The sequence below is a fragment of the Castor canadensis genome, chromosome 3 (assembly GCF_047511655.1).
Source record: "Castor canadensis chromosome 3, mCasCan1.hap1v2, whole genome shotgun sequence".
Taxonomy (NCBI): Eukaryota; Metazoa; Chordata; class Mammalia; order Rodentia; family Castoridae; genus Castor; species Castor canadensis.
In genome coordinates, this window is record NC_133388.1 from 194,883,048 (window position 1) to 194,910,974 (window position 27,927).

At 42.7% G+C, this 27,927-nt stretch overlaps 1 protein-coding gene across 1 annotated transcript in view; it reads right to left on the reverse strand.

The window, feature by feature from the left end:
- Col22a1 (collagen type XXII alpha 1 chain) overlaps positions 1 to 27,927 on the reverse strand; it is a 247,389-nt gene that overhangs the window by 52,047 nt on the left and 167,415 nt on the right. Inside the window, exons 41-46 of the mRNA XM_020188246.2 lie at positions 17,567 to 17,602; positions 16,114 to 16,167; positions 14,811 to 14,855; positions 10,259 to 10,306; positions 4,853 to 4,966; positions 2,050 to 2,103 (exon numbers count right to left, since the gene is read on the reverse strand). Coding sequence (XP_020043835.2) covers positions 2,050 to 2,103; positions 4,853 to 4,966; positions 10,259 to 10,306; positions 14,811 to 14,855; positions 16,114 to 16,167; positions 17,567 to 17,602 — 351 coding nt within the window. The remainder of the gene's footprint in view (positions 1 to 2,049; positions 2,104 to 4,852; positions 4,967 to 10,258; positions 10,307 to 14,810; positions 14,856 to 16,113; positions 16,168 to 17,566; positions 17,603 to 27,927) is intronic.

Below are 27,927 nucleotides of genomic sequence, written 5' to 3' on the forward strand. Positions count from 1 at the left end.
TTCTCCAGGCAAGGAGCTGAGCCTCCAACAGCAACCCCAGACAGGAAGGCCGGCACAGTGAGCAGCAGGGACATAGAAGAGGCTGTATTTCCTTGATGCCCCTTAAGCTAATGCTGTCCCCGGGGAAATATCTTATTCCAGCTAGACTGAGACCTGATAACAGTGGTTTTGAAGTAAAAGTCTTGGCTATGTTGAAACCCTCTACATTTTTAAAGGTCCATGAATCACAAATGTAGACATCTTAGCCTGCCAGCAAGGGCCTGGGAGACCTGGCATTTCCCATCCTGACACACCCAGGGCTGGCTGTGTCACACCACATGTTTTTACTTTCTTTCCTTCTAAAAGTAATAATTATATCTCCAACTCCATTTCCCAGAGCTGGTCCCAGGGTAAGGCAAGGGAAATACTTGTGTTTGGTACCAAATACACCAGAAACCCAGGTAAATAATATTCTAATGCAACGCTTTTGAAAGACGAAATCAATTTTAAAAGAATCCAAAATGAACAAAGTATCTATATGTAAATAAACACAGGGAACTGGATAGACTGAAGTTAGGGAAGGTGAATGAGAGAAGTTATTCATATGGAAGGTTGGTCCTGTCTTTATTTTTAATTTCGATATTTTTTTCCTGTGGATCTAGTGCCTTGATTTTAAAATTCAAAAAAAATTGCATTAAAGTATATTTATCTTGGGTACTGAGGATTTTGGATTCTCCTTACATTTTATGGCCAAATTTTCACCCTAATTCTGGCCCTACCATAGGCAGTGACCCCATGAGCTGAAAGAGCAGTAAGATGACTAAGGGATCATCTGGTACTAAGGGATCATCTGGTACTAAGGGATGTACCAGACACTCACAGGGGCATTTTACCTGCTGTTGTCATGGGGAGAAGCCCATTTGGTAGCTGCTCTTGGATACTCCCTAGTTTAGTGAAAGAAAGGGGGGGGTAGAGATGTCAAGAAACTCTCCCCAGGTTACAGAACTGAGATGGGGTCCCACTCCAAGGTCTAACTCCTGACCTCTCTCTCCCAGCCACAACTTTATGCAGCTCTCCATTCAGGAAGCCATTCTGATATGTCCAGTCTGGCCACAGTAAGAAACAGGGACACACTTGTCCCAGTGTGTTGTAGGGTAGGCACATGTCTTTGAAACCACATGGGAATAAGGATACACCCTGGGAAGCACCAATGACAGAGATGGGGAACAAGGGTGGGAGGTGTGCTTTCCCCTCCTGCCCCCATCCCATGCAGTCACTTCTAGAGATGACAGTCACCAAGAACAATCGCAGCAGCCACAGCCATAGAACACTTGTGGTGACAACCAGAGCACTTCCCTGCCTGTTCTGTGGTTGAAATCATGCCTCCATCCTCCCTGTGGCCTCCCTGGCTCTGTAAAGTCAAGAGCTTGTGGCTGATTTTAAATGGATGAATCATTCACATGAGGACAGTAGTGCTTGCTCTTGCATTTCTAAATAATTTTCCTAATTTTTTATTGAGCACCAAGTTCTTTTGATACATTCTGTAATTCAGTTCTAACATATCTCTCAAGGTATTTTTATTATCAGCAGCAGATAGTGAAGGTGAAGTATCCAATACCAAAGTTCATGTCTTTTTTTTTTCTTTTGATGGTACTGGGGTTTGAACTCAGGGCCTCATGCTTGCTAGACAAGAACTCTACCACTTATGCCACACCCTCAGCCCTTTTGGCTTTTAGCTTATTTTCAGACAGGGTCTTACACATTTGCCCAATCTCAAATAGTAAATCCTCCTACCTGCCTCCCAAGTAACTGGGACTACGGCATGACACTACCATGCTGATCCAAAGTTCACATCTTTCCTAGTAAGTACCACACATTCCAGAATCCTAGTGCACTTCAAACTGTGTGACACTCAGGACTTTGTAAAGGAGTAGCGGAGGCTGTGCAAGTTGAGCTCACTTGCCCAGGTCACTAATATAATGAGTACTATGATTAGAAAAGCCCTGGAACTTAGATGAACCAGGGCGATGAGTAAAATGGAACATGCAGATGTTATGGAGTCTCACTGACCTGTGGTCCAGCTATTCCAGGGGGCCCTGGAAGGCCTTGGGGCCCAGCATCTCCCTGTAGCAGGGACACAAGGGGAAAAAAGATAAGAAAAATATGAATGGAGTCCGTGTCAAGAGTTGTCATCAAGCCGTTAGCCTTGCAACTCTTTTAACTGAATTTTCCTCCAGATTCCCCTGCAGCCAGCCTGTCCCCAACACATCCAGGCAAAGGGTGTAAGCAAGTAGTTTTACTGAGTGCAGCTATGCAATCGGGGGCATAACTACCACTAATGCAGTCAGCTGCTATGGTAGCCAGTCACCTAGGAGGCCCAATGGCTACTGCCTCTCATATTTGCACCCCCGAGTAGCCCCCATTTGGATCGTGAGTGGTCTGTGTGGCCAACAGACTACAGCAGAAGTGATGTGTGTCACCTCTGAGATTAGGCTGCAAAAATGTCTGGCTCTTGCCTTCCTCCATCCATGTTCACTCTCTAGCCAACCTCTCATTCTCAACCTCTTATCTCAACCCCATGAGGCAACTCCATACAGAGGCTGTGTGGGAAGTATAGCCAGTGAGGAACTGAGCATTCACCCAACAGCCACAGGGTGACCCTGTCTCAGAGGGTGTTCATTGTCAGACATAACTTGAGATGACTGCAGCTCAAGCTTTGAGGTCCACCCCAAGAAAGACCTGAGTCAGAACTAATCCACTAAGCCACTACTGGATGCCTGCCCCTGAGAAACTGTGAGGTCATAAACATTTACTGTTTTGAGCTTGTTTATAATGAAGTGACATGTAAAAAATACCCTTGAGAAGCAGGGGTGCCCAGGGGGAGAACTGCTGCAATGAGAGTCAGAAGCACATAGCACCTCACTGTGTGTGTATGTGGATATGTCATATGTACATGTACATAAACAATTGTACACATACCATATGTTCTTTGTGATTGTTTTCCTTGCTTTGGACTAACTAGAGTGGCAGCTGCCTGACACTGAGGAGGGATTGCCCAGGTGGAATGTCCGGCTGGGAGTTGTGGAACAGAGTGTTTCTGAACTTCAGAATTACTCGTTGTTGTTGTTGTTGTTGCTGTTGTTGTTTTTCAACAAATGTAATGCATATTGCATCCCTGATGACTGATGCAAAGGCCATGTAGGGAAGAGTCCTGTAAGGGATTTATCCAAAAAAACTCCCTGAGAGGCATCTCCAAGGTGAACACTCCTGGGATCAACCCATAAATAATCACCCATCCTAATTAACTAAATAGTTTTCTGAGTTGTTTAAAAGTAGACTGGAAAGAATAGATTCATAATATGGATATGAAAACATCCACACATGACCATTTACACTGAGATGTGACACAAGAAATATCACAAATCAAATGAATACTTACCTTTGATGGCTTGATAAGTAGAAGAATTTGATCAAATGTTAAGTGTTCTTAATCAAATTGCTTTGGAATTGGCCCCTATCCCTTCCCAGGGTTCCAAAGCATGTGGAGGAATTTCTGGCATATACCCGCTAAATACACCTGCACAGTTTGATCTTTGGAGGGGGGATATATGTTATTTAAGGCCCAGAGAAAAAGAATGAAGGCCACATTTCATATCTGTATTTGTATCTGTCCCATGTAAAGGTTAAACAACTTACAAATAAGAATTTGTATGTTAACTCTTCCTTTTGAAAATAAGACTCTCCCTTTATCTCCTTTTCTTAAGTATTCACTGTAGAAAGCTTGTTATTTTGAACACTTTCTATCATTAAAATGTACACAAATCCTTTTTTTAAAAAGGCAAAATAAGGTTTTGCCAGTTTTATATCCCAGCAATGTCTTTTTCAAGGACTTGGATCCATCTCTTTGGAATATAACCACAAAGGGAGATAACGGCTCTACCACCCAATTCTGTAGGAAGTTGCAAAACTACCTCCTATCATACAGATGGGGGATGCTTCTCTTTTTGCTGGATAGGGCCAATTAGTTGACATAGATGGCCATTCCAGGTACCAAGTGTATCTAGGGTGAACATATGTGGCAAATGGTGCTGTTGAATCCTCTCGTTTGAGGATTCATTGTTGCCTATCTTGAGACTATGTATGCAATGGGTGACTATATCAGCTTGATTATATGAAAGAGTGAGATTTTTCTGACTTTGCATTCTCTCAGCAGATTGCCTGTGATGTGCACCACAATCTGGTTTAATACTTATTCAATATTAAAATTTCTTTTTTCCCCTCTTCTACCTTTGTAGAGATGTTTTTAAAATTTGGGAACAAATTTCAATTATATCCCCTACACCCATACATAACCCCCACCCCCACCCCATTCTGCCCAAGTCAGCACATGAACTCCAGAGCACAGGGTCTCAGTCTTTCTTCTAGGCATCTCCAGTGTCAACATGTTGACTGACACACAGAGCATGCTTAATATGGTGTCAAAAATGATGACCGATGGATGAGTGGATGGATGGATGGATGGATGGATGGATGAATGGATGGAACCATGATATGAAGACCTACCTTTGCGTCTAATATATAATAAATGGTACAATATTGGATGGATGGAAGAAAAGGGGGGAAGTAGGTCAGTCAACTGAGTGTGAATTTCTAGAAATCAACATGTATTAGAATGTCATTTTCCTCTTAAAATGACAAAGTCCCACAGACACTCAAGTTTTACATTTTCCTAGCTCTGTCACTGCAAGCCTGTGCTCACCTGTGAACTCTAATCATCAAAGCCTGCATACTTTTGGAGGCTGGAGGGCCACTGTTGCGATCCCCAGCATGGTAGTTGCAATGATGAAGACCAAATTTCCCATTCTCTCCTTACCTTTTTCCCTTCTATGCCTTCTCTCCCTGGCTTTCCTGGGAGACCTTTGTCCCCTTTAAAACCTGGCAGACCAGGAAGGCCTGGGGGGCCAGGAGGACAGTCATTGTACACATCCTGAGAGAAGAGAGAATGAATAAATGACACAGTTACTTGCAAAGCAAAGGGCCTTAACTCCTGTCTCCCAGGATGGAGATTTTGTTTTCAGATGCAAGCAAAGATGGAAAAGCAAATGGATGGATTGAGTCATTACCCAGATACTTTTGTGTCAAAACTTTACATTTCAGCACTGATATGTTTGGATTATTACTCAACTTCCCCCTACTTCTGGCCAGCCAGACTGCTGGAAGTACAGCCTAATAAACATGATGCCCAATACACATGTAAAAACACCTGTGAGCATCAACAAGTTCCAGTACATAGTTAAGACAAATACTTAGTATTAGTAAAAACCATATGCTCTGCCCCTGAGGTTAGAGTCAAACAGCGTGGGAGTGGAAGTCTTGCCATGTGACCAAGTAAAGTGGTTTCTGAAGAAAGAACAAAGGAGTCAACAGACACACACCTGCAGGGCATTCTTGCTGTGACACAAAACTAGGCTCTGCCCATGTTTTGGATTGTTTTTTACCTAAGGGAGGCATTTAAAAAGGGTTCTCTGAAAGTGAGCTTTGTTTACTTCTTCCAGGCAGAAATAATGCTGTCTCTGGAGTAAATTGAAAGTCCTGACAGCCCTGGGAACACCCTGATTCATCTGTGTCACCTCTAGATCTTACAGTTTGGAGCACAATGAGTACCAAGTGAAGCTCACTTGACCACATTCTAGCAACCTTCTGTTGTATGTTATCTCTTAGATACATCCTCCAGGTTCTTTTCTCTAATTCTCCCTCCCCTCACCTTGTAATAAGTTTAACGAGATAATACAAATACAGCACTGAGAACAGTGTTAGGACAGATTCATGCCCAGGACATTTTGCTATCATTATTAATTCATTATTCGATAATAAATGCCCTCTTTGAAAAAATACCTGCAAATCATCTGCTCCATGTTCAGAACTGTGATGAGCTTTGAGACATCAGAGTGTGTGCCTCTTGAACAGCTAGTGGTTGGTTGGTATCAACCAACACAAAGTAAATGCACTAAGGTCTACTGGATGCTCTGTTGAGGAACCTGCAAAGGCACATGAAAGCTACACCTGTTCATATTCAAAGTGGTGCTGTCTCAGGTGATTTAGCATTCATCTTGGTTGGTCCCTAATTCCAGAATGTAGTTTTTCCATTACAAAAGTAAGTCTAAATGATTTTCACTTGTTTATCTCTTACTTAGTCTTTGAAGATTCTTTAGATGTTTCCTGCTCCAAGGAACTTTCCTGATGGCCTCTGGATGAGGACAGGCTCATTGTGCTTCCACTGACCCCAGGAATTATCACCACTGAAGTTATTTGCCTCACATTTGGAATGGTCAGTTTATAACCCAATACTAACCTAACCAGGCAAAAAGAAAGTGTGAAGTCTCAGAATACAAAGGTAGAGTTTTTTTTTTTTAATCTTTGTATGTACAGTTCATTAAAAGTAATCTTTCATGGCACCAGAATAAGCCAAATGACTCAGCCAACCAACCAACCAATCAACTACCTGATCTTTTGTTATCTTCTGCCATCTTCCTGTAGTGGGTAGTATAAGAAACTGATTAGACGTTTTAGAAGGTGAGGAATGCTAATTACTGGGAAATATGGAGCAAGGGTGAATGACATAAGATGAAGGAAACTGTGGTTGTTGTGTATTTTGGAGGGAGAGCTGAAAAGTAGCATGTCAGGGAGGAACTCACCTATTCCTACATCTTCTATTATATACTTTAAAATGAGATACATCCATAAAACACTGCAACCATGAATGGATATGTGTGTAGATGGATGGGGATGGATGGATGGATATGTGGATGGATGGGTTGATATGTGGGTGCGTGAAGAGGTGGGTAGCTGGACATGAATGAAGCTAGCTAGATGACAGCAAGACCGTCAAGATTTTACTGAACTTAGAGTGTACAGTGGTCTTTGGGAACCATTATTTGCAGTAGCATCATAACATAAAGAAGTTATATCTGAGAAATAAAAAGATCTTAATACTTTCTTATTTCTTTCAAATTTCCAGTAGGGCTCTCAGCTTGAGTTTGTCTTTTCTGCAGACTATGTGAGGTAGTTCCCTGAAGAACAGAGATGTCAGCAGCCCAAGACATACCAGTGATGGGGCTGGACTCAGTATCCTGGCCCAGTTCAGAAGTTTGGTGAGCACGAAGTGAGATCAGTCCCACTTACAGTCCTACTAATGTTCCCTTTGGGTCTGGAACTCCTGGGACCTCCAGTCCCTCTTGATCTTCCACCCCTCTTTCTAAAGACACTTCATGCCTTCTCTGAATTCCTTAAGACTGGAAACAGGGTCCTGCTTCTAACCAGATGAACTTGTCTAGGCTCCACCAAAACCTCTGCCCACCTGGCATACGGCTTTATCTTTCTGAGCCTCACTCTATCTGTGAAATGAGGACCTTAAGACCTATGATAAATGAGAAAATGAACAGAAAATGCCTAACACCACACCTGGAACACAGTGAAGACACAATGAAGTTTTAGCTACTTTATGTACCCTTATAGTTTCAGTTATTATTTTATACCCTAAATCTCTTTTCCCATTCACTGATTGAGAGCTTGGACCATCAAGCTTCCAATACCTTGATTTACTGACTTTTCTTAGCCAAGCTACTCAGACCCTTTGAGTCTACTTCCTTATCTGTAGACAAGGATTATTTTCCTACTTTAGGAGATTGTTGTAAATTTTAAATTAGAGAATATATTCAAAGTGCCTAGCATGTGTTCAGATTTCATTATATATAAAATTATAAATTTTCCTTCATTTCTAGTCTCTATGTCTTCTTTTCTGAGATATTTTCAGCAAACACAGCATAGGGTGTCATTGTAGACAATATCAGGTTCAGTATAGCACAGCCTTAAAAATAAGTAAATGCTCAATAGAATGCTTACCGCCATAGGAAGGCTGTAGTCTTTACCATGGGAAAAGAGCAACTGTTGCATTCCAGAAGTAAAAATAACCTCCAGGTTAGCTCATCTAGCATTTTACTGGATATCTGAATCCTCACTGCAATATGACTACCAAAGGGTTGTATAGCCTGAACCTCAAGATCTATACGTAACAGGATGGGAACCCAGTAGCTTCCTGTATTTCATCAGAGAGCTGGAAGGAAGTTCTGGTTCATGCAAAGACAAAAATCAGATAGCAGAGAGGTTATGTGCAAGGGCACTGGACTTGGTAATTCTGGGTTCAAGTTTTGGCTCTGCAACTACCTAGCTCTGTAGCCTTGTTCAAGTGACTTATCTATGCCTCAACTTCCTCACCTGTAAAATGTAAACAATAATAGAAAATACCCAGAAAGCTGTTGGTGAAGATTGGATGAAATTTTATCCATGCAAGGCAGTTATCTAATGAAGACATCCTAAAGTTGACCTCTCTGGGCACAGATCCACTATAGAAGTCCATCTTGTAGAAGATGAACTTTCTACCCAGGCAGTGTTCTAACTCCAGAATGAGCTATATGATATTATAAAACTCACAGGGGGCAGAGGTAAATATTCTGTAATAAGAGATGTCTTCTCAGCAGGGAAGGAACTTGCTACCAGCCACCTGGACAGGAGCAGCAGTTTTTATCTTTTCACATAAAGTCAGCAACAGCTAACTGTAAAACAGGTTGCTAAATGAGATCAAGTCCACAGCCCTGGCCAAACCCACCTAGCCCAGGTTTTTGTCTACAGGCTTCCTAGCACAGCAAAGCTCTGTGGGACCAGAGAATGTGCAGGGGCTGCCCTGACTTCAGGTTTTTACATTCTCTCTGAGGGTTCAGCTGCTCAAATAAACACAGCTACAACCTTTAGCAGTTGGAGGACATTTGACTCAATATCTCAGGGCTGTGATTGTGAGGTGTGATGTTGATCCTCACAAGGTTCAATTCCATTATTATTAGCATTAAGATTGGGGCATCTTAAGGTGAAAATCCTCTGAGAGGAGGGACTGACGCTAGCCCAGGTTCTCAAAGACACAGAATTATGAAGAATGTTTGAGGTTAATAAAATTCATAACAGACAATGGATTGAATCACTGGATAATGATTTACCCTCATGTCATTGCTGGTGGGAAAAATCCTTCTCTTGCCAAAAAAGTCCGTAATTGCTCTACTATGCACTTTTTAATGAAAAGGATAATTGTCTGTTAAGACATCGCAATGTGTAGGGAGATAAAGTCTCATGCAAGCTTATGAGAAGGTCTTCATTTTCTTTCATCTTTCTCCCATGGTTTTATGTATGAACTAGGGATTTTCTGACATTATATATATATTTAAATTATAAGAAAATCAAAGTCCAATCACACAAACTCTAATGCAGACCTTTACCTAAGAGCTTGAAGTAGAGACAGCAAAGTGTTTTTGACTCCCATAATAGCAATGTTCTTTCTGAACCATAAACCTTACCCCTCCTCTTCTTGTGCACAGCCTTGTCTCACTATTCACAATTAAGACCCAAGATCCTTGGCAGACACCCAAGCACCTCCACAACTAAGCCTTCATGTGTTAACTGCAGCCATGTCCTGCCCTGCCCCAACTGAGTTATGCTCAAGCTCTCATGCCTTTGCCTCTCACAGGAAAGCTCTGAAGTCAGCTAAAGTCTGCCCCAAATCTGGACCTGGTTACAGGACCCAGAAAATGGCCTCCATCCCTTGCTGGTGCTTCTCATCCTTGAGCCAGCATGACCTACAAAGTAGCTGTGTGACTCTGTCTCAGGCCCTTTTCAGAGCAGGAGGGAGATGGTCCTGTGTCAAACCAGTCTTTGACCTTCAAGCACTAGATTCTAGTCCCAGAATATTCTATTCTAACCGATTCTGTTCTGTTCTGTTCCATTCCATTCCACACATCTATTGACTCTCACAGTGTGACAGGTTTCTCATGCACAAAACAAGACCAAGAACATAAACAGTATCTACCTCACGGAGAATAAAGATCAAATAAGGATGCACAGCAAGCATTTAACACAGAACTGTCCAGAATGTTCTGCTCCATATCTTCATTGCCACATATGGTATCCTCGGCATATGGGGGCATAAAGGCCTTGGAAAAGTGCCCAGTGTGACCAAGGATCTGAATTTTTAAGTGTACGAATTGTAATTTTAATTCGGATAGATTCATATGGACAGTAACCTTATTTGATAGAGTGGGTTTAGCATATCACCAGACACACAATGAATTCTCAAAAGATGTCGCTGCTATTGGTGTTCCTAGTATATTTTTCAGAGAAAAAATTATTGAGCTCTCTAATATTCCCATCACCATTTTCAGTACACATGCACTTTTACCTTAACCAACAGATTTATGTCCCCTGGAGACAGTAGTGAAGAAGGGCCCTGTCAAAGTAAAAATAAATAAATGCACACATACACACAGACATATGGTATATTCCATGTATCTTCAAAAAGTGAATCATCTTCAAAGTGTAGACTGTAACTCAGAACACATCTCTACACACATGGAACACAAATAGTCCAGTTGATATCCCATGCCTGCAAGCCACCCCAAAGGGGAGACTGAAGGGATAGCTGTTCAGGCTGCTAGCCTTAGCCAAGTCTGAGGAATTTCAGGCTTTTCTGTCCCCAGTTTCCTTCCACTGGGCCCTTCTCTTCTCCCGATGGTCTGTCCTCCCCACCCTCATCAACACCTGATGGGTCATACCCATCAGAGAAGCAGAGGCAGACTGTCTGCAGCCCAGACTGTCATAATTTCCCACATGGGCAAAAGCAGTTGCTATTGGTCATTCACAGTCTGGTATGAACTTACACCAATGTCTTCAGCATTCACAGGTGAAATAGCACTTTAAACCTGATCTGTCAATGTGGGTTGAAAGTCTTCAATTCTACAAAGGAGATCTCAGACATCAGGAGAAATTACAAAGCCTCTGCAGATATGTAAGATGCTGCAGTCACTGAGTTCATGTTCAAACCCACTGAGAGTTCTAGCAAAGCTTGTTATGCCTGGCCAGCCTAGAACCCAAGATAGGGTGGGAGCTCATTTCACATCTGGATGCAAGGAACACCAGGGAGAACTTAAAGGGAAGAAGAGATTCTTAAGGTATGAATTAGAGACTGGCAGGCATGCTACTTCACAAGCTTCACACTGTGCAACAGAAAAGGAGGAACCACTTACCAGAGGCACAACCGGGGACTTTTCCCCTGCAACATGGAGGCCTGGGCCACAGTTAAACCTGTGGCAGGCAATTTCTTCTGATTAAGTCTGACTTTAGTTGTATGAACCATGAGTCACCTTTCATCTGTGGGACGTTAAGACCATTTTTCTACTATCCTCTCTTTCCTGACTCTTTGAAGTTTCCATTCCATCTGTGGCTAACAAAAGTCACCTGACAGTGGTGACTGGAGACTGTCTGTTTTGTTTCCTATGCTGACATACTCAGAAATTCAATCAACCTCCCTGGGAAATTGCAAGAGTAGTACCCAAGAGAGACTAGGATTGGAGTAACCAAGATTTGGAGTCACCAAAGGAATTGCTATTATGGCAATGAGGACCCATTAGCAAGCAGATGCTGAAGTGAGGGCTGAGACCTCCTTTGTCATCTGAGTGAGACCCCCTGGAGAAAGGCCAATCTTTGCGATAACAATTTATTAAAATTGTTAAAAATTCAAAAAAGGAAAGGTTTTATTTTGAATCTTTACATGCTTTCCTGGGAAGGTCATAATAGTTGGGGATTCATATAGTTTACATTGGGACACTTTTATGCTTCTGGCAGCATATATCTGGGATGTCTTTATGCTGTCATTTGAGCTCTTTGTCTACCTAGAGTGAGCTCTGTTACACAACTTGCTGAGTATTAGTCATAGAGGAAGAGAGAAAGAAAGGAGCAAGTTTCCAATCCATAGTTTGGCCTTTCTTGACCACTCTGTAAACCTCACAAGAGAGGTCTCGAGAAAGACAGGGGAATGGATTTGTAAGGGTGCCATGCCTTAGGACGATGGGCACAAGACACGCAGCAGATTGCCATTTCTGCCTCCCAGCAGTTGGTCACACTTGGTAGATTAGACCCAATGGCTTAAGGAAACAAATAAGTGTTGGGGTACAGAAGATGCAATCTTTGCCCCTCCTGGACCCGCCTTACTCATGGTGCACCGGCCACTTGTCATCAGGATTGTCAGCTGAAACTGCCAGGGAGGTTGCACCATCAGTGACTGTGCAGAGCTGCAGAGGGAGGGCCTTGCCTGAGGTGAAACAACTCTGTGGTGCCATCTACCCTAGAATGCCATCTGGCATCAGGCCAGGGCTAGATCTAATTTGCTAAGATGAACCCACACTATCAGTGGGCTGTTTCTCTTGACACGTCCTGTTTCTTCCATCCTTGCAAGTTTCACCTGAGAGCCCTCCGTTAGCCCATTGCTGTGATAAGAATCCCTACTGCAGGTTCTGCTTCCAGAAAACTAATCAGAGGTGAGCGTTACTGGCACAGGAATTCTACCCTTCTCCCTAGGTTGGTGCAGCATTGGAAACACTTGAATCACTCATTCCACCCACCATGTATGGATGATATGTAGTAAAGAGTTAACTCAGCAGGCCTAGGTTGTTCCAAACCTGCACATTCCAAAGAAAGGTCTGGCTCCTAGCTGGTTCCTGATGATCACCTCTAAGCCCTTTGGATGTTCTGTCTTATAAGGATGTCTTTGTTTAGCTAGGGCCTTAAGTCAAGGCAGATAGTTGATGCTCACAATAGTAGGATCTTGGGGCACACAGTACTTAATCTCTAGAGAGGCTGATGGCTGAGCAATTAAGGTCAGCCATGTGGACACTGTGTGTCTATGACTCCCAGTAAAAACCCTGGATACCACAGCTTAGGCATTCTTCCCTAGTGACGACATCTTGTGCATGTTGTCATACAATGTAGCTAGAACTCCACAGAAGACAGCAGCTGGATACTTCTGCCTGGTCTTCCCAGGACTCTTTCCTAGGCAATTCTTCTGCTAATTTTAAATGCTTCCCTGCCACTCCCCCCCCCCGCACCCTGCCACTGAAATGGTACATAAACATGATATTAATGGCTTTTCCATGTTTTGAGTTCTTTTAGCAAATCACTGAAAATGAGAATGGTCTGAGGGAATCTCCAACACAATGATGACTCTGATTAGTGAGACCAGAAAGACCCTGAGCTGTGCTCAGGCTATTCTAGGGGAGTACATCCCATGAATTCAAAGGTAGGTCAAAGTGAGTATCTATCTATTTATCTATCAATTATCTATCTACCTATCTCTCTATGTGTCTGTCTCTCTATATTTGTGTTTCTTTCCATATCACTCTCTGTATCTATCTGCATCTCTATGTCTTTCCCTATATTATCTCTCTCCTCTTCTCTCTCTCTCTCTCTCTCTCTCTCTCTCTCTCTCTCTCTCTCTCTCTCTCTCTCTCTCTCTCTCTTTCTCTGCAGCTTCCTGTTCCTGGTGACAAGCCGTGATACAATCATAATTGCCCCTATTGTCAGCTGGCCTCTTCTGACTTAATTCTCTTTGCAGGGCAGTGTGAAAGTTAGATGTGGCAGAAGTCATATAAGCTTTCACTGGCCTCTGGCCTGACCCTTACTCTTCCACACCCTTCACCATGGCCTTGCCCTTCAATGATGACATGGTTTGTGAGGCTTCTTTGACAGATGTAAAGCTGACTCCATGGAGGAGAATATCCAAGTTAAGTTACCTCTCAATTCTAACAAAGGATTATGTTTATCCTACTGGAAGATCTTCAAGGAAAAGTTTCTGGACCCTTATAGACTGATCAGAATTTCTGTCTTAGTCTCTGCTGTGCACACAAACTCAGATAGAAAAGGGATGGTTCCCTGAGCTCACATGGGTCTCTGTGCCCTGGATCACTGTCTGAAACCTATAGCAGGTTAGGCTTGCAAAGGAGACAAGTAGTCCCTCAGATCCATTCTAGGTAAAGCTTCTGCCCAGGTGATCATTTTGGCTCTGAAACGAGACTGTGGGCTTTCTCTTCAGGCTTGTGACTCCCCAGTCTTGAAGGCCACTATCTCTTCAATCCTAGCAAGCATCTGGTAATGGACTAACTCCTCCCATATCTACATAGCTGCATCCCCACACACCCAGACCTACTCACTCTCATGGTTCCTTCCATGGAAGGGCCACCCATAGTCTGGTTATCTGGCTAAACCTTTGGGGTTTCTCTGGCATAGGCAACTCAACCACAGGGTTTTCCTGAATATGAGGGTGCTACACTTCAGGGTATCTTGCAAGACCCATGGCTAGACTGTGGCCTTGCTGCCAAGAACTCAACCCTCAGGGCAGTCCACATTCCAAGCTTTCACAGCTTCCACTGTTCTCATGTGGAACAACAATGGACATTTCTGCCACTTCAAACAATGCCAAATGGCAGCACAGACATAGGTTAGGAAACTGGAAAGTTGGGAATTTGCAATGGAGGCAGCTATTGACCCTTCTATCACTCTCAGATTCACCTTTTGTCCTTCCCTGTCTTGGGAGGCTGAACCCTGGAATGTCTCTACTGGTTTATGTCTAAGTTGAACTAAAGGGAGGAAACTGGAAAAGGAAGATGCTCCCTCCCTGTCTTGAGTGAACCTTTCTAGAAGTGAGTTTGAATCCACAGCTACAGCTCTTATTCTGCCATCCTAACTGTCATCTGGCTCTGAAAATAGGCACAATGGTGGTAGTGGTAACTGCTCCCCACTGTGCCTTATCTCCATGACTCTCAGTATTCAGATCAGCTTCCTCTGCCCACAGCTTTGAAAAAGTCCTCTTGTTAAAGTCTCTTGAGCTGTCTGAATTGCACTTTATTTCTTGCTGGAGCCCTGACTGAGTGTCAACATTCATCCAGAACAGTAAGACGTACTGGTTTTCCAGGAGGCCCTCTTTCTCCTGGATTTCCTGGTGCACCCTAAGAAAAGAAAAAGAAAATGATAACTGTGATGAGCAAATAATCCACTCTACTCACATCCCTCTGGACAACCTCTATATCTGCCAAGTGTAACTTGGTGGGAGGGAAAGAAAATCACATAACTGAAGATAGGCACCCAAAAAATTCACAGTTTTCAATGAAACCAAAGGATTCCCAGGAATCAGGCATCAGTGGCAAATGCTTAGAACAACCTATCCTGTAACTCTTGTCCTAAGCACAAAACATAAACCAGTCCATGCATAGACAGTGTGTGTATATAAGCATACACACACACACACACACACACAGTCTTAAACCTCCCAATCCTTTCCCAAACACAAGGAAGGTCTGTATTTGAAAAGGAAGGTACTTTTATTGGACTATCTATAAAAATGTAATATTCAGAGGGGAAGCAGTTAAATTTGAATACATGGAAACAGAAATTAGAAGACAGTTTTCTTTTTCTGGAACAGAGCCCAAGGAAGGGAAAGGGATTTTATTATCCCTGCTTAATATGACCTAAAATTATATGGATGGAAAGATGCACGTGTAAGCAATAAATACTTCTGCTTCCTGGTGACATATAGCTTTGCCCTATAAGATTTCATCTATCCACTTGGTCATTAAGTATGGCTCAAGTAACTTCTGTGTGTAGCACACGGCTGAGCATTGAGGTCTTGGAGATGCAGAATACTCAAGGAGCTCAGATCCATTTGAGAGCACAAGCCAGATAATGAAGATAAGAAATGCTATCATTGTTATAAAGTGGGAAGCCTTGTGGGTAGCAGAGTTGAGCAGCAGGAGCTTGCTGGGCCCGGAAAGTGGAAAGCCATATGAACTCAATGAGCATCAGATGTGCATGTGTAATTCCCTTGAAGGGAGGGCACCAACACAGGGAGGGACCTTGAAGAAGTTCAGTGGGAAGGTCATACCTCATTTGAATAAAGCTGACTGGCTAGCTAGGTAAGAAAATTAAAGAAGGAACAGGAAACAGCATATGTGTGACTCAGGAATTTAAAAGGTTAGGAAAACACCATATAAAAAACTTTATATAAAAACATAAGGAATGAAACAATGCAAAATTATAAGCCACAACTGATAGGTGAGCAAAAGATGTTAAGTGAAGGCCCTGGAGCTTCCTAGAAATACTTGACTGAGCCTCAAAGCTGTCCATATGGTCTGGGGAGGCCAGGAGATGGTGACCAGTGGAGTGCCTCTAAGAATCTTAACTAAGCCCACGCCATTTCTCTTTACTTACGTCCTGGCCAGCTGGTCCCTGGGGCCCGGGCAACCCAGGTAATCCTCGGGATCCCTGATGAAAAATAAGACAAAACACCCCCAAATGTAAGCAAATAAAGCCCCTTTTGATTGGCAGCAGTTGGTTCTCATTGCGTAACAGGTCTGTTGTTATGAGGAACACAACACATGTGCCCAAAGCATCCCACTCAGAGATTTCTCATTTCACTATGTTCTGTGGAGATGGGCACGCTTCGTTCACAGAATGATCAGGAAACCCTTGCTTTGAGCCTGAAGACCCAGGCCCCATCTATAGGCCCCTTGCTTGAGTGGAAGAGACAGCTACTGTGGTGAGCCAGGCCTGAGCTTGAATACTGTCTGTTCTCTTGCACAGCCTATTGATAACCAAGGCTGCTGACAGGCTAAATAAATTTTCTTGCACAAGGCCCAGCACAAGGCTCAGTTCCTATGCAACATTCCCATTCTCTTGAAAATTTCTGGACAAAATCAGAAAATTGCACACATATCTTTCACGAGGGATCTAATTTCCTGTAAGACTTTTCCTTAAATAGATCTGCAAATGGAAATCAGTCCTTCCTCACAGCAGGTGCCAAATTTATGGCACCTGCTGCATGAGAGCTGGCCCTACCTGTTCTGGGGCCTTGGCAGGCCTTCCCTCACACCTACCGTCCATCTAGCATCTCTTCTTCCTTACCTCTACTTTGCATAACTTGCTCTGGAATCTCATGCTTTATCAATTAATTGTTCTGAACCTCAATTTCTTCATCTATCCAAATGGGTATAAAAATCCCTGTCCTCCTTATTCTGAAACAATATGAATGAATGTAATTTAAAATGTGTGCACATGCTAAAAGTGACAATATCATCCCAGCTGCTAAGATGTAGCACCTCTTCCAGTGGAGTAAGTTTATAAGAACTTATATTTTCCTGGTAAATACATGCAGAGGCAAATGGTCAGTGGTTGCTACTCCTGAAGACAAATCCTTCCTGAAAGCTCTCTTGGTTTAGCATAAAGTGAGCCCATCACATCTCTACAAGGCCTCATAGCTCTCGCTATGCCCATGCTGCAAACGAAGAGAAATCGCCTCACTTGTTCGTGGCTATGTGGCCATGGGGTAAGGCCAGAATTCTTAGTCAGGTCTTCTGGCAATTTGATTAAATTCATCAAGGCATGGCTATACTTGTGTGATGGACAGATGCCAGAAAGCAAAGTCTTTCTCAGTTTGCCCAACTATGTTGGATTAGATAACCCCTCCAACTCTTTCCTGCTCATTTTCCTATCTGTCATATCCTAGTTCATAGATCAGTGCTCATACTTTACAGAGTCTACACTGTCTAATGTTAGGAATGTCCATAAACTACTTTGGTTGTTGGTATCTCCAGCTTAAAACTGCTTTTATTAGAGCAGAAATCCTCCCATAGAGACCCAGTCTTTCATTCAAAGCATACTGTACCGGGGGCCCTTTGTCTCCTGGTGGTCCTGAAGGGCCCTAAGAAACAAACAAACAAATTAGCAAACAAAGTAGCAATTAAATGCTCATTTAAATATGCTGCAGAGTTTATTTCTAAGCCAGGTCTTGGATTGTCCTAGAAGGTGTCACTAACTTCTTTCTATCTTTAAGCCACATTGTCATAGCCCTTTGCCACCTGCTCACCCACAAACATTGCTCACAGAAATCTCTTGGGAACATGCTGCATTTGTCCCATCCTTACTCCTACATCACTTCTGAGACCTAGACCCACCTCTTCTCTGTAGCTCAGGTGTGCCCCAACTTCCCTCTGTTGCACCCCCTTAGAAAGGAGCTGGCTTTTCCTGCTTAAATGGGCCAGGTACTTCAAGGTCACACTTAAAAACATTAATGAATAATTTCAGGTCTGGCAGGAGTACATCTGCCTGTGCCCCAAGCCTTTGTTACACTGGAAGACTTTTGCACCGTAGACTGTCCTGCCTTTGTACCTAAACACACCTTTGTCACACTTGGGTTCTCACTTTAGATATCTCTGCCTTGGAAAGTCTTACAGAGTGAAGTTAGTCTCACTTCCTGCCCTCATTTCAGTATACTCAGTATCCCCCAGTAGCAAAGTCTGGGAGAATGTCCTAAGTGTTCTCAAGAGATAGAAAAGATTTCACATGATTGGGATGATGGAGTAGCTCAAGTGGTAAGTGCACCTGCCTACTAAGTGTGAGGACCTAAGTTCAAACCCCAATGTCCCCCAAAAAGGTTAAGCACAAATAATTTCACGTAAATGCTAAGGTTCCTGCAGTATGATGAGTCAGATAACCTACTAGCCTTCTGTCTAAATGTGACCTGGCGATGACTGATAAAAATAGAGTGGGCATCATTTTAAGTGCATAGTTGAGCAATAAGGAAAGCAGTGGAAAATTCCTCAGATCTAAAGAAAGGGGCACTCGAGAAGCAGTGCCCCAAGAGCACGGTGGTTTGCCTAGATGGGAGCCAGACTCTATAGGCTATGCCAGTGCAGGAAATGAATCTGTGGGCTCTTTGAACCAAGAAATTGAAAGTCAGAATGCCAAGTAAAGGCAGGACCTTTAAAGAGGTTGAATAAGGCTCCACAAACTTGTTCGTTTTTGTTTACGCAGCACTGGGGATAAAACTCAGGGCCTCACACTCACTAAGCAGGTGCTATACTACTTGAGCTACACCCCCAGGCCAGGGCTCCACAAACTTGTTTCTGCAATGGGACAGTTATAAGGTGCCATATCCTCTGTACAACAGGGTTTCCATCTACTCAACTCTGCCATTGACTAGATGATCTCCATAGACACAAGCACTGTGTCTGTATTCTGCTTCCATATGCATTGTACACTGAGAGTGCAAACAGTAAATGAGGAAGCAGTTCTCTATCCAGAAGCATTTCAGCTAAGGGAGAGAGGAGAATGGATGGAACGAGAATAGTGCCAATTGTCCACAGTCCCTTGTTATCTACCGCTCAGAATTCAATCTCACTCCAGAAATCATTGAAACAGTTGTATACACCCATGCACAACACTTGCTCAGAAGACTGGCTAGGGAAAGTCAGAGGTGAAAAACTCATGGTTTTCATGAGTTAAGAGAAACCTCAAGCTATTGATGTACATGTCAGGAATGGTCCCAGCTGCTTCACACACAGCCTCACTTTATCTCCTCTGGAAGCCTGCATGCTGGGTATCTCCAACATTCTCTTGCTACAGATGGAGAAACGGAAGCTAAAAGCCATTAATTAACTGTGGCAAAGTCAAACAGGTAGAATTATGGGCTCAGAATGACACCTCTGGTCTACTTGGCCCTGTCAAGTTAGAGTAAGTCAGTGGTACACATGGACCTGATTACATGCATCTGAAATTTTGTTCATCTGAAAGCAGTTCCCAATGAGGCTGTATACTTATTATTCCAGGAAAGGGGGTAAGTGACAGTTTGTTACTGGCATAAAGAATGTTGGCATGTCATTAGCATCATTTTTGTTTTCAAAATTAAGTTAAATTAAATTCCAGACTCTATCTCAAACATTTAACTCATTTATTAAAGTAGGCTCCAAATTCTTTCTTATGTCATTTAATATATAATCTACTTTGACAGATGGATTTTTGCATTCAAAAGTCTTCATTTAAAATCTTAGCCTTATCAAATATTAGCTGCTTGACCTAAAATAAGCTACTTAGCCTCTCTGAACTTTAGTTTTCCCAACTATAACATAAAGCTAGATTATCACCTTCCCTGATGCTATCAGAAATAAAAGAAGATATTGAGTAGAGAAGCAGCCCAGTGCCTGGCCCATAAAAGGCATCCTCATAGTTATTTTGTTTGTCTACTTGTAAAAAATGTCCTTCTTAAATCAGAAGCCTAAATGTCTTTGGAAATTACAACAATCTTTCCAAGATTATGCCCATCAATGTGTTTATTGAAGAGTCACTTTACTAACTCCCAGATTTCAGACAGTGATACCAGTTTCCCCCAAGAGAAACTACAACTCCTTGAATTAATGACTAGTCAGAGATCTGACCCAAAAAGGTACCCAACAAATCTAGAACATCTTGCCACGGCAGACAGCAAGGAAACCATCAAAGACTGCCCGGCTTGTGTCAAAACCACTTGAAGTCAACTTGCTTAGCCTCCTCTTGGCATAAGATAAAACAATTTGAACGTCAAAAGGAAGATTAACCCCAATATTTTAAAGTGCTCAAGTACATTTAAATCCATGAATTCAAACTTATTCTTTAAAAAATAAACAAACATCTAACTGATGATCTTAGCAAGAATTAGGGAGCCAAGTCATTATTTGAAAGCCATCGATGGAAAAGGCTCAAGCATTTATATTTTGCCTTCCAAACTGGGTATTGCATAGACTGGCTATGCAAAGGGTAAATGAAGAAATGCTGCTTTACACAGAAGTATTCCAGTAATGAAGAAGAATTGATAGAACCAGAATAGCACCAATTTGCAGCCTTTGATGTGCTGATTGATAGAAACACTGGACATCAAAAACCACAAAAGGCACTATGTGTCTCCCACCTGTGAAGTCTTGCCAAAAAACATCAAACATGGATCTCATCAAGCCCCTATACCAGAGTACCAAATAATTAAAACTACAGGGACAACAAAACACACTAAACTTTCAAATTAGCAAGTCCCAGGCTGTTTGAAACTCCAAGACCAAAAAATAAACAAATAAACCTGATTTCATCAATTAAAAACTGTGAACAGGTAAAGGTGGGTGAAAACATTCGGTGTATTTTCTACACAAGTACGAATATGGAACACTGAAATCTGTTGACATTATTTTAGGAAGGGGCAAGGGAAGAGGGAGAAAAATGAAGGGGATGAAGCAAAGCATGGTACGCTGTACACACACATGGAAATCTTTCTCTGGGACTGGCTTATTTCAGCTAACAAGATGATCTCAGTTCCATCCATGTTCCAGCAAATGACATAATTTCATTCTTCTTACAGATATCTGTTTACTTGGCTCTTGGTTCAAAGAAAGAAAAACTACTGAAGCATGACATTTATGAACAACTAGAAATGTGAACATTGAGTGGATATTTGATGGAGAGACGAGTTTGTGTGGAGTGTATGCTAATGAAATTGTAGCTACATTTATAAAGTTCTACTTTAGGAAAATACATATTAAAATTAACTACATGTGTATACATAAAACTATAGTTAGATGACATGCAAATTTGATATAAAATTTATAAAATGTATACCTCCTAAGTGAAGAATATGCTCAGCCTATAAGCAGCCTCAAAAGATACAAAAATACTAAGCATTCTACAAGGTGAAAAACTGATGTTATGCAGAAAATGCAGAAAAATAAAAGAAACCTAAAATTTTATTTCAACTAATGTTAAATTAAGAATTTGCTTATTTTAATCAATAAAGATTTCATTTAAGCTGACAAAACTTCTTGTCTTTCAGAAACATATGCTAAAATATTTACATATAAAATATGTGTCTGGGATATGCTTTAAAATAAGAGCAGCTAGGAGAATGGTGGAAGGGAAGCAGTGACCACTGGCCTGGGGCTCCAGGTTTGTGATATGTGGCTATATGGGGATCGTTTTACTATTTTGACTGCTGTTGGGATGCCTGGCATTCTCAATGGTAAATATTTACATATGCAGTCATGCACTCATAACAATGTTTCCGTTAATGACAGACCACCTACACAATGAAGTCCCACAGATTATATCACTTTGTGATGTCACAGCCGTCCTATCTGTGTAAGCACACTCTAATGTTTGCACAATGACAAGATTGCCCAAGTCATTTCTCAGAACCTATCTCTGTCTTTAAGTGACACGTGAGAGTACACATGTACACGTACACACAAAAATGCACGTTACATGTTACCTATGTGAATGCATACACACTACCACTCTGTTGGTGTTTGCTGATAATTGTAGTTAGTGACAACGGATAACTGAAAGCCCCAAGAAGTTTTAGATGTGCTCAACACTTTCTCTTTCTTCTCTGCTATAATGTTCTAAAAATCAGTTTTGTTTCCTCACAAACTTGATCACCTCTCTCTTCTTCTGCCCATATACATATGTCATAACATAACACACATTTTTGTTCTCCATAATCTTTTATCTGAATGCCTACAATGTGCACAGGCCCCATGTGGCATGCTGGGGACAGATGACTTTAACTCAAGGAACCTGCCAAGAGGTAGTGTTTGAGGTGTGAGGAGAGCCACTCCCAGGAAAATTAATCAGGACTCAGTGCATCATAGTTCGACATGCCAAGAGTCAATGTCAACTACTCAAGAGAGTTTGGGAAGTCTGTGCCCAGAGGGAAACAGGTGAGAAGAGGTCTGAGGGCTGGGGTGGGTGCTTCACAGGTAGAAAACATGACGAAGACAAAATCCCAAAGAAGAGGACACCAAGCGAAGAAGGTATGCCAGCCTTTCTGCACAGAAGAGGAGGACAGCAGCCAGGAATTTCAGGGGATGCCAGGATCTGGCACCAGGAAAAGCTTGGTCATCTCCAAACAGGCAAGAGGCAAGCTCAGGTCCAGGTTTTAGAATGACTACTGTGGCTGTGAAGTCAAGAAGGGGTGAAAGGGACAGAACAGAGGCCCAGAGGCCAGGCAGTCAGGCAATGGTGGGAGGGAGACCAAGGCCAGCAATGGCACCATGGGATGGAGCAAGGAGTGCAGGAAAGTTCAAGGATGGTGTTGGCCTTGGTAAGGCTGCTAAGGAAGTAAGACCACAATCCCAGGTTGCTAGGCCAGGGTGTGATAGGACCTCTCCCTGTCCAGGACAAGGAAAGCTTCCTTGTGGTGGCTTTGACTATATATAACCATAATCAACTAGGAAAGCAAGGCTTCCCACTGTGTACCTCAATCCCCAGCAATGTAGGCAGCTGTAGCTCCCACACTCATGATAAAGATCAGCTTGATTCAAATGTCTGCTCTGCTTCTCACTAGCAGTGACCAGGCCAAGAGTCTGAACCTCTCCAAGCCTCACTCTCTTCATCTTCAGGCAGGAAACCTTGACAACATCTACCTGACGGACCACAGCAAAGATGAGGAAAGGTAATGACAGGTGGAGCGCCTACCCTGGAGCCTGGTCCATTTCAAACATACCTTAGGAATTATTATCAAAACCAACAAAAAGCTTGCTTCATTTGGAAAGAAGAGTTCTCAATCAGAAGTCACAGCAGAAAGTTATTTAAAAATCCCCCCTCCCCATCAACAGAAGACACTCCTAAGACTTTCATCTGAAAATCAACTTCAAGATACTCAGCTCCTGGTTACAGAGCAGCATGGACCTGGGTAGGTCATTTTCCATCTTTCTTAGCCTTGCTGCTTCACTGCTCACAGGAACTTCCAAGCTCTGTGCATGGACAGGGTGCAAATTGTTTTAAAAAACTCAAGCCCCACACCCTTCCTGTGGATCAGCCCTGGGGGTAAGACTGGAACCCAGCCCTTGGCAACTCCTGACCTGGGCCTGGAGTCTCCCAGCAGCAGCCAGAGAATAAAAGATACTTGGCTGTAATACTTCTGTCTAAGAGAAACAAACCAGCCTATTTTTCTGCTTTTTACCACTGAAGGAGCCGGACTGAATAAAAATCTGGCTATCCATGTAAGCCAATACTTCAGGAGCAATCACAGACATTGAAAGACACAGGTGGGGTGAAAACCGAATACGTGCTTGAAGTCAGGGTGCTGGGGGCCGAGCCCAGCTCTCCCATGTCCTCAGTGTGTAGTTTCACATCTCCAAGACTGCTTTCTCATCTGGAAGATGAGACAAAAAGTAGAGCCGGTGTGGAAGGGCTACGAGGAGGATTAAATGAGAGAATGCCCATAAAATGAAGTGAGGAGCGATACCAGGGCGTCTGCTCACTGCCTGCAAGTAGGCAGTCAGTGTTGGCTGGATTATTGTTGCTCTCACATTTTAGTGGCTGCCATCTCTATCATTACTGCACTATTTCTTGGAAAGTAGAGGAGAGTGTGAAGCAAACTCTTCTGTAGAACATCTAAAATGCATCCTTGCCCATAATTGGTTGTTCTATGGTTTTTACTTGGGGTTGCTCTTGGACAAAGAGGCCATTGGAGAGTAGTGAGCCTGTCCCCAGGCCTGTGCGCATTTAGTATTTAGGCAGAGCAAGGCCACCGTACAAGTAATTCCAGGTCACTTTGGGCTGCAAAGGCTGAGGAAGATGTCAAGGAAAGAGGGTTTTTTGACATTGCAAGGGCAAAGGAATGGAGCCAGGTGTTATCACCAACAAGCATCAGGTTGTGATCCTCTTGCTTCCCCGAGGTGTACAGAAACTATTGGAACTTAATCCATGAGGAAACTGATAGAGTTGGGAAAAATGGGTCCTGTGTTATGTGGGTGCCAGCAGGAACCTTGTCCATACAGACCCACAGCTCCTGGTGTCAGGATCTCATTAGCACTTTGATCTCTCCAGGCCCTGAGAGAGCTCATTTTTCAGCATTTTAAACCTTGCTAAAGGAAGATCAGAGACAACTTGGAGATTAAAGGAATTTTTTTTGACTGTTTTCAAGCAGAAAGGCAAAGCCTTGATCAAGTGTATGGTCATATATCTTCTGTCTTCTGATAGAGCAGAGCTTGGTAGACTGAGTCCAGGGCTCCCTTCCTGGGGGGCAGTGTAGTGCTGGATTCCAAAGGCCTGCAGCATAATGCTAGGAGGCAGCAGAGGAGAGTAACTTACAACCAGCTCTCCCTCTCTGGTTGAATTTAAGGGGAATGTGTAAGTCTTGTCTGTCTTGCTGAAGCCAGGATGCAGGGTGACACAAATAAGAACTGGCTTCAGAGGGGGTAAAAGTCTGTCCACACTCTGTCCCAACCCCTGGGCTAGCTCTGTGACACAAGTCTAGCCACTTCACCTTCTGAACCTCAAACTGTTCACTTGGAGAACAGTGGTGTAGCAGACAGGTCACTCCTCCTCCATATTCCCTGGACACAGCAGCCTGGTAGCCCCTTTGTCGGTGTGGGGGGGTGGCGATGGGGGGAACTTGATGTAGAGTTCATGCTCAGGGAAGCTTGAGAGTTCCTGGGAGTAGGCCACTAGCAATGACCAGCAGGCGTTTGTTCATCAACACCCCAGCTTTGTCGTTCCTTTTGCAGATTGACTATAAGACTGTACTATGTAGTCACCCAGAGGTCAGCAGAGTGAGTCTTGACTGCTCACAGGAGCCATCTGCTCATAGCATACTCTCTCTGGCCTCTGTTCCTTTCTCTGCCTCACTTTGTCACTCCCTAAGGAGTGATTTCTGGAATTAGCTCCCAAATAAACTCTTCACCCTTAAAATCGCCACTTCAGCCAAAGGATAAAGCAAATCCCACAGGATTAATGAGGCCATGGATATGAAGCTTTCAGCTCCAGCACGGATCAGACAGACACAAAACTGCTCCACAAAGGGCAACCTTCTTGTGTCAGAGCAGCTGCATCCTCAATGAACCTGACACACTCCTTCTTCACCTCCTCCACCACCTACTCTCAGCATAAACTTGAACCCTTCACGCAGATTGCTACGCCATCAGCAGCCTAGGCTGGTGGCCAAAGAGAGGATTTATGGGACAGTTCAATAAAGTTTCATCTACCAAGGAAGCTTTTAATAAGTCGAAGTGGTAGAAAGACACTAAACCATTGATTTATAGTCTCTTGGCTGGAGCTAGCCAATTACTTTTCAGGTGGAACCACTTAGTACGGAAGCTATTTCATGGTGATTTTAGCTGTCGCGTAAGTGGGATGCGTTGTACCTAGTTCTGCCACCTGGCTCTATTTAAGGGCTTGATGGGTAGACTGTGTCACATCCGAGTCAAGGGTCTGCAGTTTCACATACGGTTGGTTTTCTATTCTAAGGGGCAATTCCATCAGGAATCAAAACCCTAATTCTAGTGGATAGGGTCTACTAAAAAGAGGAATGTTGAAATAAGAAGCCTGGACTATTGTGTTTCTTCACTGCATTTTTGCCACATAGCTCTCCATTTACAAGATGAGGGGAAAAAATAGAAGACTAGGGGAAAAAAGATAAAACTGATGTAATGAAGTTCAGGGTTTTGTTCATCAGACATTCTGAGCCTTTTTTTTTTCTTTTGGAGGAAAACAAGTAAACTAAACTAGACATTCCCAAGGGATTACACACTTTCCTTCCATGGTTTCCGGGGACATCTAGGAAGACAAAGAGCCACCTCTTGTAAGCCACCTCTTACCACCTTGAAGAGAGTCCTCATTGCTAGTGGGCCTGCTTGAGATGGAAAAGACAGAGAGGTCTGGAACATTTGGAGGGAAAGAGAGAGAGGCCCGAGACTTGTCTTGGATATGTGAAAATAACAGAGGAAAGGAAAGAGGACTTTCATAAGTGAAATTGTGGGTAGTAAATTGGATTACCCCCATTGTTTGGCAGTACAGGATTTTGAACTCAGGGCCTCAAGCTTGTTTGCCAGGTGCTCTACCACTTGAGCTTTGGTTATTTTTCAGATAGGATCTGGGGCTTTTTGCCTAGGCTGACCTCAGACTCTTATCTTCCTACCTATGACTCCCAAATAGCTGGGATCACAGGCATGCACCAAACACTGGCTTTTTCTTTTTGAGAAAACTTACTTAGCTTCCTCTCCCCACCCCTCACACTGTGATCCTTCTAATATTTGCTTTCCAAGAAGCTAGGATCACAGGCGTGAATCACAGCACCTGGTGCTGAATTTCCCTTCTTATTCTTTAAGAGTTATATATGAAGAACGAGAATACTTTTAATATTTTTGGTGTGGTCTGGATTTCTTCAATGTGAAACAAAGTACAAAGTAGGTCATGTGCTGCTCTGGTTTGTATCCAGGTTACATTTAGTAGGAATAAATTTAGATTGTGCATCTGGGTAAAATGATAGTATTAAATGCTCCTAAAATAATAGTAGTAAGTAATGTAAAGATAGTTGGGATGTTCCAAGATTTAGCAATGACATTTGAAGAAGATTGGGTATTTCAGTTTCTTTGAAGTAACAGTGAGGCATGCTCCTTTGCTAGCTGCCCCCATTTTTTCCCTTTTAATGGCAACTTAATAAATCTTGGCTTTCTCCTAATAAAAGAAAGAAAGGTTTCAAGAGTGAAAGTTGTCCTCAAATTCTAAAGGCTATCATTCAGTGAAGGGGTGGGGGAAGATGTTTGCTTTGTGGTGGTACAATGGGAAGATTAAGAAGCAATGGATGAAAGATACAAAAGACCACAGTCTACTCTCAATGAGAACCAAGCTCTAGTGTATGGGAAATCAATTCTGAATTTCAGAGCTAGGTGTACTGGCTTTGGAAGAAGTGTGTTGTCTGTTTCTAGAGGTATTCAGGGGGAAGCTGGTGTGGTTTGAGAATGAACCTCAATTTGGGTGAGGGCCTAGACTTCATTGATCCTTACAGACTTTTATAACTCAAAGATATTAGAAATTCTTAAAGCTACCACTCCTCAGGGGCTTGAAAACTCACACACATTAGCTGATATGAACTGGCCATTAAAACTTCATAGATTTTATTTTGGAAATGTGATTCCATGTATGTCCTCTCCTGTACTAATTAGGAGAAGCAAGGTAATTAACTCATTTTTTGTCTAAAATACATGAAAGCACAGTGTTTTTCCATATCAGACCCCTTCTCCAACCAGCCCAATGTCATTGTCTATGATTCTATTTCTCAAAGTTTGTCTCATGAGTCTCTTATATCTTTTTAAAAATTTGAGATTTGTTTTTTCTTTCTTTGAATCAGACAGGTCTTAATCTCTCCAAAAGCCATATTCTTATTATTTCCATAAGACATATAAGGGTTTACAAAAGTGTCGGCCACATGCACAGACTTTCTACCCA